The sequence below is a fragment of the Lampetra planeri genome, chromosome 56, assembly GCF_965212315.1.
Source record: "Lampetra planeri chromosome 56, kcLamPlan1.2.h2, whole genome shotgun sequence".
NCBI classification, from domain to species: Eukaryota; Metazoa; Chordata; class Hyperoartia; order Petromyzontiformes; family Petromyzontidae; genus Lampetra; species Lampetra planeri.
The window spans coordinates 2,938,080-2,954,306 of NC_136162.1; the positions used below are offsets into that span (position 1 = coordinate 2,938,080).

At 49.5% G+C, this 16,227-nt stretch overlaps 1 protein-coding gene across 1 annotated transcript in view; it reads left to right on the forward strand.

Moving 5' to 3' along the window:
• Positions 1-16,227, forward strand: part of MYO16 (myosin XVI) — a 166,384-nt gene that overhangs the window by 56,322 nt on the left and 93,835 nt on the right. The window contains exons 12-14 of the mRNA XM_078618109.1: positions 829-956; positions 10,629-10,734; positions 14,430-14,547. Coding sequence (XP_078474235.1) covers positions 829-956; positions 10,629-10,734; positions 14,430-14,547 — 352 coding nt within the window. The remainder of the gene's footprint in view (positions 1-828; positions 957-10,628; positions 10,735-14,429; positions 14,548-16,227) is intronic.

A 16,227-nucleotide genomic window follows, 5' to 3' on the forward strand; every position in this document is an offset into this window, starting at 1 on the left:
GCCCTCAGCTCTTGCTCCTGCCAACCTGGCGCCAGCGACCGCCAGTGGGAGGTCAACTGCACAATTGGATGTCTGTATGTCGATCTTTGTTGGCACCGTACAAAGCCAACCGTGCTCATCGGAGGGTGCGGGAGAAGGACAAGGAATAGGATTGGAAATATGTTATGCGCTGTGTTCTATTTAGTTTGATTTTAAACAGTTGCTGAGCACAAGCCTTAGGACCCAACAGTGTTAAGCGGCTAGTAACAAAGACAGCACTGTGAAAGCTGTAACACATATGGATTAGCACGTTGCTGGAATTTTTTGCAAGGCTTGGGGTAAAAGACGCGGACTGGTTCCACGGCCTTCTCTTACACAGCATCCACATTCTGAAATGTCATCATCACCAAACTTAATACTCCACATGTACCTTCCCTAGCCATGTTTGTGTTAAGTTCATGCTGCAGGACCACCTGTGTGTGCTCATAGATGCATTAACTAAGCTACGTTATGAAATGAGGCTGTACATATACGGTTTATTTGCATATGTCGGTGGCATGACATTTTGACACCGTTTGTTACTTGTATTTAAGCACTGTTTATTAATTACCCTGTTTGCAGTAAGTTTTGGCAAGGTTTTCGTGTATGTAATTGGAGGTGTTTTTGCCCTTGTTAAGTTTCCACATTCCCTCCGCCCCGCGATGGGCTCTTACTGCTGCTACTGCCGAGGGATTCTTGCAACCGAGCTGCTCGGCCCAGTGGGGCCTCTGCCGGCTGAAATAATAAAAGCCTGAGACAGCAACGGGGAATTAACTCCGCTGCGGCGTGCCTCGCCCTGTCCCCGCCTAGGCCACGCAGCTGTACTCGAGCCACTGCGGTCGCTTCTGCCCGTCGCTGCCGCCGCACGTCTTCGCCTGCGCCGAGCGCGCGTTCCACACGATGCTGCGTGAGCGGCGCTCGCAGTGCTTCATCCTCGGGTGAGATTTCATAGATCATAATCGGAACAACAAAAACTCGGTTTTTGTGAAGCGCCTTTTAAATGGGCGGTCTCAAAGCGTTGCGCTGTGCGTCAAAGGTAACAAACAAAAAATGTTATAAAAATAAAACACTGGCACACCAGTGAAAACCCAATGACAATAGAGTATAATCTTGATTTGAAGCTTTCGTGACTGCAGGAATTCATACTCTTTGGTTCTTTCGGTAAAGTCACGTAGGTACAGTGAGGGAAAAAAGTATTTGATCCCCTGCTGATTTTGTACGTTTGCCCACTGACAAAGAAATGATCAGTCTATCATTTTAATGGTATGTTTATTTGAACAGTGAGAGACAGAATAACAGCAACAAAATCCAGAAAAACGCATGTCAAAAATGTTATAAATTGATTTGCATTTTAATGATGACGGTATGTGTAATCCACTATTCGCCCCACTGCGCATCTGTTTAGCAGAAGGGCATGGTGGGCAAATCCGTTTGTCAAAAACTTCCCAGATTGGTGAAATATCATTGTTTTCAGCTATATTCCGGGCTGTATTTTCACCTAACGTCTCAGCCCTCCCCCCCCCGGGTTTAATTTGACGAGAGACAAAGCCCCGACTTCTAGGCACACGCGGCACTGTGACTAACAAACCAGTAAAGCCCTCACACCGCACGATGGGTACGTTTCCACCCCCTTACGCTCAAGGTGTAGTCGTCTCTTTCCATGTCTTTTTTTTATTTCTGTAGATTTTCATTTTTTCACGTTCTCGTGTCGAGCACTCGGCGGGGGGCCCTCAGTAAGGCCGCGTGTATAACGACGTTCGTTTTAAGAGCACAATTTAGGTAGCGGTGGGGGTTCAAGCCTCACACTGCGCCACGGGTTTGTCCTATTAAAATATTCAGCTCTCCACCACGTTTCCGTGGGGCCTTGGCGTTTGCTCAAGGCTGGCCGAAGCGCACGCTGTTCCCATTATCTTCTGTCTTGAGGATTTCGAATCGTCTCGTAAAGTTACGGTGATAATAATAATTACTTTCATTTTTCGATTTAAAGCTTTCGTGACTGCAGGGATTCATCTTCTTGGTTCTTTCGGTAAAGTCACGTAGAAGGGAAATAATAAAATAATAAAAATAAAACATTCTAAAATAATTCTCACGACGTTTCGGCCACAACGCAAGCAGCCGTCCTCAGGTGGAGAACAGGTCTGTTGGAAAGACACACAAACAAACCCATTGACATGCACACATGTCAGACCTGTTCTTCACCTGAGGACGGCTGCTTGCGTTGTGGCCGAAACGTCGTGAGAATTATTTATTATGTTTTATTTTTATTATTTAATTATTTCCCTTCTACGTGACTTTACCGAAAGAACCAAGAAGAATTACTTTCATTTTATGCAGCTTCATTCATGCAAACAGCATCCCACAAAGCTGTACGTAAATTGATAGATATATACAAGGACCAAATCGCGTATATGCGGTTGGCTGCGTTACGCCATGAAAGAATCCCAATGTGCGCACGCATGTACACACCAAGCAAATTAAAGCCCTCCTGACAGGCAACATCAAAAATGAATAAAAAATAAAGACTTGGCACCAAAACAAAAGACGGTGAAGGATGTATTTCAAAATATCAGACGGGTAATTCGTGGCCGTTTTTCAATCCACTTCTGGATGAAGGCCTGCCAATGTGGGTGATGTTCATTGGAGGTTGTTTGACCATACTTATATTTACATACTGTTTATAAACAAGATTAAGCAAGACGGCTTTTGTGTGCGAGCCAGACGGACCGAATGACCTTCGCTTATCCAAAACACCTCAGGTTCTCTTTATTAAAATATACGATGCTGGTTCTATTCCACCTTTGGGAAATCTTACGCGAGATTGGTTGCAACACGAGGCCTCGTAGATTTATGAGACTTCTCTCGGATAAATGACGTGCACGGAGAGGGATTTTAACGGGGACAGAAAATATTGTGTTTGTGTGTCTTGTGGAAAATGTAACGGCATTAGTGTTGTGTGAAAATGAATAAAATCTGTATTGTGAGCAGCACACAAAAACTTCCTAACGCTTGTGCATTTCTACATGGAGGCTAGCAGCCCTCTGTGTGTTTGCAGGTTTGACCCAGGGAAATGCCGTGAAGCATCATTGGGGAAGGGCAGGAAGCATTACGTCGGCACATTTACACGCTTCACTGCCATAGCCTGATTGGCATGGCTCTGCAGAGAGTTACAGAAGCATTGATGGTGCACCATCTGATACAGAAAAGGCTTAATTAACACGTAGTAGGCTTCTGTGACCGTTATTACGATTAATAATAGATTTTGGGTCAGATCGCGTACGTAACATGTGCATCACAATTCTGGCAACCGCCTGAATATGCTGGCTGTAACTACCAGTGAAACGTCGTACCCAATTATTTTATGTGTTGGGCATTGCTCTCCAACTCGGATGATTTGAATCCGCACTTTGCTGTACCACTGCCTCCTGGCACCTCGATGCCCACGGGAACGGAGTTTCACCACGTTTAAGTGATCCACCAAACACCGCTACGACAGTGCTGGATCACAGGCTACGTGCATAGCCACCGGCCTGCATGTGTAGAGGTCTTACGGAGGAAATATGTGTCGAGCTGATATGTATGGGATCCTACGGGAAACTAGCACAGTGGGCGGGGCTACGTCAGTGCACGGGCAGGTGCCCTCTACGACGTCCTCGCTTCGGACGTTACGATCCCCCGGGGCCCCACCCCTCAGGGAGGGGGATGTATAAAAGGGGAATGTATCGGGGGGCTAGGGAGAGTTGGGTTAGCTAAGAAGAGAAGACGGAAGACGTCCGAGATAGAGCCCTGGTCTCCCCCTGGTACGCCGTCCTTGTCAGGACCGCGCAGGCTCGAGCCAGTGGCGTGGTGCCAGAGCCAGAGCCAGTGTTGGTCTGGACTCTGAGTACCGGGCCCGACTGACCAGTGTCGGGCCAAGATAGCCTCCCCTAGTCCACGAGAGGAGGACTCTGAGGCAGGCTAGGGTTAGCTAGGAGGTGTGTCCTCAGATAGACGGGTGAGGGGGCCAATACCCCCTCAAGTGTGTATGTCACAACGTTTGCTGTAATAAACCTCAGTGTGCCTCAACCCCGGGTGTCGACCTGTATTCGACGGTACTACACATGTGCCACACGTGCGTGTGTGTGTGTGTACGTTTAAAGACATTGGCAATTTTCTTTTCACACCGGATAATAACGCACCAACAAGAATCGGCTTGAACCAGTTCCATCATTAACGAGAGAGCGGTGATTGTGTGCGCGCGTGCCTATTTCCAAGACGTTCGCACACAGCGGTGCGAGCAGGTGTTTCGGTGCTGGGTGGTAATGGATTGCAAGCGGCGTTGCATGAATTGCGAAAATGTTGCAGCAGCCACCAATCGCGACGGCGGCGGTGGGCACACACAGCGGGGGATGTCGCTGGTTCACCACCCGCACCCCTTCGCGTCCAGCTGAGCTGTGACCCCCCCCCCACTTGCGCCGATAGTCCTCGTGCGTTATACGAACCAACGTTCAGCCCAACCAAAGGGAATTTCCATCCACTGGAATAAAAATAACAATAATCCATAATAGAGTTTTTTAGGTTAGATCGAATATAAAAGTGTCGTTAAACCCGCCGCCACCCAGCGCAACCAATCAGAAAGGTTTGTCACGTAAACAAAACGTGCCAATTCAATACTAGTACAGCACACCGGTGTGTTGGAGAGTAAACCCACAACATGTACAATTGGAGTACCACGTAATTACCACTTGCATCATCAGGTGACAGACAGAGCTGTCGGGTTTAACAACACATTTATATTTACGCGATCTAACTCTAAAACCTCTATTATGGAAAATATTTGTCTAACAATAATAATTGTGTGTATAGGCCAGGACAGGCGAGTGGTACGTGATAAGGTTGTTGCCGTTGTTGTCAGCCTGTAACTTCCCACGACTGGGCAAAAACCTGCCACGCTGTTTACTTCCATTGCATCCTCCCCTTAATGCTTTGTCCAATGGGGTGCCTCGGTAACGAGATGTTAACGACCTCGCCTGGTATGCAGGAGGTCATGGGTCTGATCCCGACCATGACGCCTGCTGTATATTTGGAGTTTGCACATACTCCCTGTGGTCGCGTGGATTTTCCTCTGGGTCCTCTGGTTTTTCCCTCCATATTTAGAAACACGCGTTTAGAGTATTATTTGGCTGCTATAAATACCCACGTGATAAGAAACTTCCTCGAGCTATTATTTGTTGCCAGGTCGCTTCTGAAAAATATCTAGAGCTCAATGGGCCTTACCTGGTCAAATAAAAATTTGTCGGGATCAAATCCACGACCTCCTGTATACCAGGCGAGCTAGTTAACATCTCGCCACCACAGGCAAATTGGAACATCATGCGACAATGGGCAGTGACGCAGATCCCGAGAATCTAAATTCACGGCCTCATTATAATACGGGAAGACTACTTCTATTGCGTACGTGACGTGACTCAAGTGTGCGTATCTGTGTGCATCGCTCGTCGCGTGACACGTTAAGACAGACGGAAGGCGTTGACGGTGAACGGCATTTTGATCGAAAAAAAACCCTCGGTGCTTCGCAAGCCTCACCAATAAAACCCGCACGCAATACACGTGTGCAGCTCGCAGATCGGGTCAACAGCTTGAACAAGCTGAGCACGTGGCCTTTTGAAAGCGGCAAAGCAATTGGCGATTCTGTCGGGGGAAGAGCCGTTGTATTGTAACGCCGTTCGTTGCGGTGGCCAGAGCTGAACGGCCGTAAAGCCAGGATCTGTGCTCATTTAGTCTTGGGAATGGGATTGTTGAGCGTGCCAGTGCCCAATTTGTATGCAGGCCCTCCCGTTTGGGTGAAGAGAGTCGTTGTGGCTAATGCCCCCCTAGGCAGGTATATTCGTAGCGGTGGGGTTCATAACAAGTCTGCGCAGTAACGACCGTCCCTAACGAGACTGAAATGTTGCCCGCGTCGGTTTACCGCTGCGAGATGTTAAAGCCGCTTTCACCCAGTCAGGCTCGTGGCTGAATGAGATTTCACTGCTCACGAGATGAATAATTTGTTGTGCGATTCTTAATAGATTTTTGGGGGATTTAGGCCACGTAATGATCTAACCGAATGTGGATCGTGCTGTGTAGCGAATCGTTACGCGTTCAGTACAGTGTACGGTGGCTCCTCAGGAATCGAGCAGAGTGTAGGAGGACTTGGCTCTGATTAGTCTAAATTAGCGCTCATGTTTACCCAGTAAAGCCTCACTCAGTCTCAAGACTCGTTTTTCAAAATGGTCCTGTCAAGCATTTTTCTCAGTATGGCTCTCTGGCCCAACAAACCTGGAACCAGTTAGCGACAGATGTTCAGGGTCCTTCCTTGCGTGTGAGCCAGTTTTGGCTTTAAACAGTTGTTGTTCCAAAGAGCGTACACCGTGTGATCAGCGCGAATTTGTGATCGGACTGGACTCACAAGAGAGTGCAATAACACGTGTCGACACTAACGTTGCCAGTGTGGAATCTCAATTGAGTATTGCAAAGGTAACTTTTCAGCATTGGGTTGTTTTTGGTCCGTACCAGTTAGATTTAACGATTTGTTTATCTAGCTACAAGAGGGACAGGAGAACCATGCATAACAGGGGCAGCATATAACAACTCCATACATACAGGCAACTGAGCCAGGAATCGAACCCAGGACCTTCCTGCTGTGAGGCACAGGTGTATAGTTATGCCGGGTGGCCCATCCCTCTGCTGCCTATACTTAGAGATTCTAGATTTGAAGCTTTCGTGACTGCAAGGATTCATACTCTTAGGTTTTTTTCGTTAAATTCACGTAGGAAAAACTAAATAAGAAAATGGTAGAAATAATAATATAAATAAAAAAAATCACGACGTTTCGGGCGCAACACAAGCGTCCGTCATCAGGTGGGACAACCACAGCACGAAACAATTGAAGTGGGCAGGCCACGACATCAGGCGAGATCACATGTCAACACCTCTCTACGTGACTTTACCGAAAAAACCTAAGAGTATAGATTCAACTTTGATTGTGTGGTTCATATTGCGTGAGAAAAACGAGTGTCATCCACCTTCCACCACCAAACACAGCGATCAGCAATTTGTTTCTTGCTGTGGTTGTCCCACCTGATGACGGACGCTTGTGTTGCGCCCGAAACGTCGTGATTTATTATTTTATTTCTATTATAATTTCTATCATTTTATTATTTATTTTTATTTTTACCTACGTGACTTTACCGAAAAACCTAAAAAACCTAAGTGTATGTGTATGTACACTTAGAGATCACTGCACCAGCATCAGGCCAAACAGAACTGCGTACGTGCCCCTGTTACACCGATCCATCTTGGGATTCGGTCACTGCAGGGCATTGTGTGTGGTGCGATGCAGGTAATTGAATGACGGTCGTTTATTTGTCGTGCAAAAAGTCTTCAGCGGCGCTTATTAAGTCTGAAATATTAACTCGGCTCGAGCAATAGTACGCAAGTGGAAGCTGGGAGAAGAATGATTTTGTAAATTAATGCAGACGTTCGCGAGTCGTGCCGGGTGTGATTAAGGAGTTGGCCACACGCTGCGAATGAAGCGGCCGGGGGGCCCAGTACGATGCGCATTTCTGCATTTCCCTTGCCATGTCTGCGTTGACGCAAGGGAGAGGTTTTCAGCGGCGGCGGAGGATTGTTTGCGCAGGGCCTCTGGGTCTGAACGTGAAGTCGCCTACGGTTGAATTGCAAATGAGTGGGGAGGTGTGTCTACCCCCAACACCCCACTGATTTACGAGGAGGTTTTGTTGGGCAGCGTTCACGGAGGGGAGCGCACTGTCCTCTCGGGCGCTATGAGATCAGCAATTGAGAAGTGGGAGTGCATGGATGGAGATTGCAGCTGGCCCTTTGTGGAAACCTCTTGCCCTTCGGGATTTCTTATGCATCTAACGCAGATTTCGGTGTTATTATGAAATGTTAATGGGCTTGAAATGGCACTGTTTTTTGTGCAAATTTTCTATCTTAAAAAAATTGTGGGAGTTTTTTTTTCTTCCTACAAACGTGACTTGATACGGACCCTGCCTATCTAGGACTAGGCCTGGATAGGGCCTGATAGCACGTGGCACCTGGAAGAACATTCTAAATGGTGGCCCTATCGATGGCTTATGTACTGCTGCTCGCAGGCCTGATGGATGTTTAGTTCACACAGTAGAGTTACTATGGGAACCTGGGCCCTGCCTGCTAGGCCAGATCTCGAACAGAGCCTATATATTTGATCAGTTTTCAGGGAAAAGTGTCATCGGCTCACGGTACCTCTAGATCTGGTTTAGTGGGAATCATCCTCTCTGTGCCACTTGGTAGGCACAAATGGCTGTTATTTATTTTTTATTGAATTTGTAAAAGTATTATTATGCTCGTTCCTGCCCACAGCAATGAAGATAAGCATTGCCCCAGTGTTTCCAAAGGCTTAACGTGTGTTCTTGAAGATGGAATTTGTCGAAGTGCAGAGATGGAGTTTTCTCTTGACTCAACACAGGGAAATACACCATTGCCCAACCGTGACGAGGTCCATGCAACTACCAACTTAAACCCATTTGAGTGACGTCCTTTAAAAGCCTCTGCAGCTTCAAGAGATCAGATATATCTCCTGGCCTCCCTGAAGAAGTATCGCCCCTTCCGAGGCTTCTCTCCCACGTGTTCCTGAAGAAGCTCACAGAACGTGGAGCGAACGTCAGGCCTCGACACCGAGCCGCGGCCCGAAGTCTCACCGGGGCGCTGTGTAGATTTACGCCTCCGATGAGCACGGTTGGCTATGTGCGGTGTGAAAGAAGTTCACCGTGCACATGTACATATTGGGGGCGTCCAGAGAGCAGCAGCCCAGGTGAATTATTGAGGATCTTGCAGCCGGTTGCCCGTGACGCTTGTCGTTGCTTGGAGCCGCTTACCGATGAGGGAGGAGGGAGGGTGATGTTTTTAGGGGTTGCCTATGGATGTGCTCGGCAGTAACTCAGAGAGCATTGCCTCGTGGGTGGGGTGGGGGCGGCGGTGAAGTGATCGTGACTTCACGCAAAGCCGTCTCTCTGATATTGAAATATTTGACTGCCTGCAGCCCTCCTCATCCTCCACAGCAATGGCTATTTGGCTCATGTTCGCCCCCCAAAGCCACCTCCGATCTCGTCCCCTTTATCTTTGTAAATTATGTTCTCTCGAGCCTAACCCATGCAATCTTGGGACGAGCCTTACCTCTCCCTCGCCACGCTCTCCCAAGGGTTATTACGGCTGCTGCTGCTGCTGTTGCTGCGGCTGTGAAAGCCTCTGTGAAGCGTCTCATTCGAAATACCGAGGCTGTTTCCAAGATGAAATGCACCACATCCCCTCCACTCTCTTTGCCTCTCACTCCACGCCGCTTGCGACTCCTCTGTTCTCTAACGAATGCAAAGGTTATCGTCGCTGTTTTCTGAGCGGCTGTCTCCATCAATGTTCAGTCTCCCAATCCTCCCTTCTCCCCATCCATAAAGAACTTTTGCTCTTTTTTTTGTTATTAACGTATTCCAAAACTAGAGTTGAAAAGCATGAATGCGTTAGCTCTGTCTGTCCGTACGTCTGTGTGTGCATCTGTCCGCGTCCGCCTGGTTGTACCATGGGGTGACACAATGACTCTCGTAAAGAAGAACTGAGCGTTTGCTCATGCGGTCAGTTGGTCCTGGATTTGGTCCATCGCATACTGGGCCCACCTTCAACATGAACTCAGCTGGCCAATGATTGGCGCTGTGGATGCGTGTGTCAGAAGGTGGCCAATTCCTCAGGACCGATGTCCTCTGTGGACGCTGGCTTGACCTCTCTCTCTCACTCTGACTGTAAACATATTTAATTTTGACTACAGAGTACATCGGTGTCATCTATGTGTGTGTGTGTACTCTTTGTACATAGCTGGGGAGTGGTAGTGTAATGGTTAGCGCTCCAAGCCGAGCAACCCATGTTCGATTCCGCTCACGATCAGCAACGGTGGCGAATATCTGAACCGGTCCTGGACCTCCTCTAGGTCAACTCAGCCTTAAATAAGTACCCTCTGCGGTGTGTGTGAATATCAGCACTGTTGAGATTAATGCAGCCGGCAGCATGGGGGTGCTGGCCCCACCCACCCCGTCGTGTGGCGTGCTGGCCTTCATAGTTACTACTCGCTAACAGCGCTTGGGGGCCGTCAATAAATGACGTCACGCGATTTTGGACGATTTTTTACCTTTCCCCATCGTCACACGGCGTCACAAAGAAGTCAGACCCCCCCCCCCTCAAATATGACGTCACAAAGCTCTGCCCCCCCCCCCCAAAAAAATATATTAAACATGCTTCAAATCGTTTAATCTATTGTCATTGTAGTGCGTATTTAATGTGGCGCTGCACTCTAATGTTGTAGGAGAAAACATTTATTTAAACGTATATTTAATTAAGTAGAACGTGTTGTCGATATTTATTTAAAGTTGCGCATTTTGATGTGACGTCACATTTCTCACCCCCCCCTCCCCCTCGTCACACATCGTCACAAATGTCTGACCCCCCCCCCACCCCCTAGGTGCGTGACGTTATTTATGGACGGCCCCTTGCTCCATCAGTCTGTTGAGGCTATACGGGGGGGGGGGATCTTTGTCTTTGCGTGTGCGCGTCAGTGGAGAGAGCGGCTCGGGGAAGAGCGAGGCGAGCAAGCACATCGCCCAGCACCTGCTGCGCCGCGGGCCTGGGGACGGACCCGAGCTGCAGGCGCGACTTCTGCACGTGAGTGTTTACGAGTGGCCGTTCGGAAACTTACGATGGCATTTTTCGATTTAAAGCTTTCGCGACTGCAGGGATTCATCTTCTTGGTTCTTTCGGTAAAGTCACGTAGAAGGGAAATAATAAAAATTAAACATAATAAAATAATTCTCACGACGTTTCGGCCACAACGCAAGCAGCCGTCCTCAGGTGAAGACCAGGTCTGTCGGGGAGACGCTGTCTCCGACATGCCATCGTAATCTTCTTGGTTCTTTCGCTGTCTCCCCGACAGACATGGTCTTCACCTGAGGACGGCTGCTTGCGTTGTGGCCGAAACTTCGTGAGAATTATTTTATAATGTTTTATTTTTATTATTTGATTATTTCCATTCTACGTGACTTTACCGAAAGAACCAAGAAGATTACGATGGCATGTTGGAGGAGGGGGTGGGGGGGGAGAGGCTCCAGAGTCAGAGAAACACTGAGACAGCATCGTCATTGCGATGCAGGGGTTTGAATCCAGGTATTCGGCGGCCCGTAATTAAACCGCATCCTCGCTTTGTAGCAAGCGACAATGATTTCTCACTTTGCAGGGCGTGTAGGAAAGGGGGTTCCCCTCGAAGTGTCTGGATTCGAAGTTACGTGAAGGCATCTCCAAAGCAGCTGCGATATCACCATCCACAGGCTATTCTGACGCAGCAAGGAGGCAGCAAGGATTCCTGCAGTCACGAAAGTTTAAAATCAAGATTTAATAGCAACAGAGTCATACTGCTCTGCGTGAGATCCAAATGTATTCTTTATGCAGACTAACTAGTTATAAATGACATCTACGTCTAATTATCCGGCTATATCAAGACACGTCTATGCTCACCTTCCCTTTTTTTTAATGTCACATTTTCCCTCTCGGTGTAATCACCAGCAGGCCTTCACCCAGTAATGATACCCTAGGGGTAACAATGACGCTCTTAAATTAAACATTCCCGATGAAAGGTCTCGACTCGAGACGTACCTAATGTGATCCCCAATTACTGCCACCAGCAGAGACCTTCACGTGACGGACAGGTTGTCACGTTCAACATAATACATTGAATATTGATGGCAATGGTGATGACATATCCTAGCGGTGCCAGTGGATCGTGGTTCTAATCCAGCAGGCCACCCTGGTTATTGCCACGGGTGTATTCATTATGAAATACTGTGCCCCAACTACTACACTGCGGACATTGAAGGTCTCCTGACGTCATTCGAAAATGAGTTGTGCCATTGACATGCTGGAGTCACGGTCGACATTCGCTGTGAAACGCCGCGCGTTCGTGATGGACCGTGCAATGTAAGAATGCCGAAGCAAGGTCTCGGCACATCCCCCACCCCCACCCCACCATTCTATTCTAATTAAATAGCGGGGGGTTGGGCATTATGTCAGCTGGAGTAGCGAGCGCTTCGTTGAGGCTTCCTAGCGACCACAGCGTGAAGAAGCTCGCCTCTCGGTCGGGCCATTCGAATACAAAACGGTCTGCGAACGTTTTTGGAAGCAATGCGGAGATGTCAGTCTGTCGTGAGTTGGTGGCGTACGAATGCTGCGATCCCTGCTGCCCTTTTCGCTTTCATGGCTAAAATTATTTTAATGTAACGCATCGCGAGCCGATGGCCTCGTAACGAGTCCATGGAGTCCCACGCACCGCCGCGATGGAGAATTTTTCGTTTTAATTTTGCCGCAAGTTTCCTAAAGTCCTCGGCGGCACCGACGTCTGTCCACCATGCAGTATAGATGGGGACAACCGCAGTGATCCGTAGCGAGCGCACGTGTTGCCGTGGGGTAAGGTGCAGGTGCTCTCACCTGTTCCAAGCGTCTACAGCATGGGCGATGTCACCCCACCCCCCACCACCCCCCACCACTACTGCACAGGGAAAGCTGCCGCTGGGAGGTCTCTCTCCCACCCCCCATCTCCCCCTTCCCTCCTACCTCCCCCAATCCCCCTCCCTCGCTTTTTCACGCCATGCCAGCCACTGTCATAGACCTCTTAATTTTATCCTTCCATCTCACCTTCCCTTATCTTTTTTTCCGTTCAAATAGTTGAAGTGGCGTGGAATCTCAGTGTCTGCACGGAGCGTGAGTGCTGCGTGTTCAATGTTGGGAGTTGAGATGTCGCGTGTTGTTGTGCTGCTGATGTAAGCGCACTTGAGGTACGGTAGAGTAGGGGAGAGGGGGTGGGTGCTGGTGTATTCCTGGAGAGTCCTCGAGCCATTTAACCTTTAATTTTTTGAACGCGTAGATTAGATTAAAATATGACCAGGTTGGCTTTCACGCCTCCGTGTGCGTCGGCAGCTGTGTCGCTCTCAGGAGGGGCACCGCGCAAATAGAGAGGGACCCCCCCCCCCCCCTCCGTGGCTAATTATCTCCCTCAAATTGCACCGAAGCAATTCGGGTTGGAGGAGGCGGGGTGAAAGGGCAAGATTGCCGCGTGTGTAAGTTCAAGTGGCGGCGGTGGCTGTGATTGTAGGCGAAGAGGGCCCGCGTGCTTGCGTCCGATGCTCTGCCACGAAAATAAAAAGCAGCACCGAGTGAGAATCCGCCGCGGCCGAAAGCGCCCGGTGATGTTCAACTGCATGGCTGCATCGCGTCCCCCGCTAAGCCCCCCGCTAAGCTGGTGACCACCGCTCGGTGCGGATACAGCTCGGCACGCTCTCCGTTGACTACGGTTTTAACGGAGTTGCGATCCGCTCGGAATTGCGGGGAATTCCGTACTTGCGTGCAGCATTAATACGGCACCGGGACGAGCGTGCGGCACCGGACGTACGGTTCTCCGTGTGTTTGTACGTGTGTTGAACTTCTTCCACAAACGTACGTAGCTAACTGTGCTAATCGGAGGTGAGGGGGGGGGGAAGAACAGCAAAGAAGGGTGGTGGAAGGGCGGGTGGCATTTTGGCGTTGCGCTGTGCAGCGGGATGAAGGGATTATGCGAGCAGACCTCGCCGAAAGCGGGGGGTTACGTTCCTGGAAAATGCTGTGTTAGGAAAAGATTTGTTCGACAAATAAATCGACCTCGTGGGGAAAATAGGGTTGTGTTCCTGGTTCTGAAATGATCACCGCCTCCCTCTTTGTTTAAATAGTGCTACGTGATTTCCGCCCTTGTTTTTGTACTAAAGGATGCAGAGTAGCTCTCCATTCCTTGTGTGTGTGTACACTCTTTATTTAGTGTGTGTCTCCATTCCTCTTCCCGCACCGCGGCACTCACGCCCAACGCTCGACCCGAACAATTAAAATTCCAGCCCGATGCTCGCACCCTCAGACTCGTCATTAATCCATGATCAGTCCACTGCTGGATGAAGGCTCTCCCCAATTCGCAGCCATCTTCGGAAGTCAGGCGCACGCCTCTATGATGAGTGGCATACAACTCGGTAGTGCGTGGGACTGAATGAAGTGGAGCTCTGCAAACCGAAGATGTCCACATGTAAGCAGGCGATGAGAGAGAGCGATTGGATTGCTCAACTGATCGCTCAGGTGTTGAGCTGCCCTTAGCCACAATGGCATTTGAAATTCACTCGTCTTTACCAGATTCTGATGAGAAAATCCCTGGTTAGATTGGGTTTGGCCTTGGCGCCACGTGAGCACACCATGATTGTGTGTGTGTATGTGCACTTGCCCCACAGGTCTGTTGAGGCTATACGGGGTGGGGGGAGGAAACTTTGTCTTTGCACGCTGTGCCTGTTGCCGGACAGGTGAGCTGCCTCCTGGAGTCGTTCGGCAACGCCGTGACGCCCGTGAACGCCGAGTCGAGCCGCTTCTCGCAGCACCTGGAGATCCACTTCGACGCGCGGAGCGGCCGCCCTGTGGGAGGTGCGCGGTGCGCCAGCTTGTGCCGCCGCTCGCTTCAGGCTGGAGCGGTGCCCCCAGCCGTTTGTGAAACATAAATTTTGATGACACGCTTTCATTTAACTCACTTTGTCTATTGTTGTTGTTGTTGTATCCTCAGATTTTGTAACTCTATTTTAACCCACTTCCCAATGTGGTATCGACTGCAAACTTGGTATGATTATGTCTTACTGATGACAATATTATATTCTATTATAAAAAAATATATATTTTTTAACATTATTTTTTATATGTTATCTTTCGGCTTGAGTCTAATTGTCCACGGTCAACTAACGTTGGCTGTAATTGGCCACGGTCCCTTATGTTATGACAAGCTTCGGGGCCACTTCCTGGAGTCGTGGAGTTCTTCCGTTACTATTTAACTTTTTAGTACATTTCATGAAAGCGTGTTTTTAAAACGTTTTTTTATGTTTATTTTTTAATTCCTGGCGGAGCTATACAAGTGCAGAAGTTACCGTGGCTACCTGGGTAGTAGCCAACCGATCAGCACGGTTGGCTACGTACGGTGCGAAAGAAGTTCAACTTACATGCTCGCAAACCCGACTTGTGAGTCGGGTTACCTGAGTAGTGGGTGGGGCCTACGAGCAGTGGGCGGGGCCAATGGCAGGAGGGGGGGGGGGCAAGGTGTGGCCAGAATTGCGTGTTGCTGGCCTGCATGAAAGGAAAAGAAACAGCAATGAGAAAGAAAAAAACGCACACACATTACAGCGCCAGTTGAAAGATTTATAAATACAGTACAGGCGGAAATCCATGGGTTCCGCGTGTCAGACCAGCACCTTAGCAGCGGCGACAACGCCGGTGTAATTGCCATCGGAAGGTATCGCCTCGGCGAAGCGTGACGGGGGAGCGCGTGGGGGGGGGGCGATGGCCAATTAGCGGCGAGCCTCACCCGGCCCATCGCGCGGCCGCCGCGGAGTTCGGGACCCGCCAATTCGCGGCCGTTAGCCCCGCACCCAGGAGCGTCTCGCGACGAAGCTCCGCCGTGCGCGTGCAAATTAGCGGTTGCTCGGACTCCGCAGGCGGGGCCGGCGTGGTGCGTGAGACCCGCGGCACTGACGTGCCGAGGGCCGGTCCTCCCCGCGCGTGGCTGCGTTGGTTTGGCGCTGGCCGTGCGCGATGCGCTCATTGCCTCGCTCAGCGCGCTTAGGACGCGATCCCTGGAAAAGCGACGCGTCGAGACAAAACGCGTCAAGCGAGGGATCACTTTTGGCACGTACGTTACGGGGGCACGAATTAATAAAACAACGCGAAATACGATTCGCATTTACACTTTATGTATATTAATACAAAAAATCTGCCTGCAGCCATCCCACGGCGGGGAAAAGATCTGAGACTGGCTGCTCGTGAACTGCAGTTTCCCCAACACCCTGTGAGGGCGATGTATGTGTTGTATATACAACCCTGTGCACACGTACTTATCTGTGTGAGCACGAGTATGTGCTTGTATACACATCTCCAAACCTGTGCGTGTGTTTGTGATTACGCGCGAGGAGAAGCGCGTGTAAGGTAATGAAAGGACGAACGAAGGTGTTCATGTTAACTTTAATCATAACGCTCCCCGCGACAATCTTGACTCCTTCAGCTCCGCTGAGCAAATTACAACGCATCCTATTATCACAAACTATACATGTAGCATTTACCATT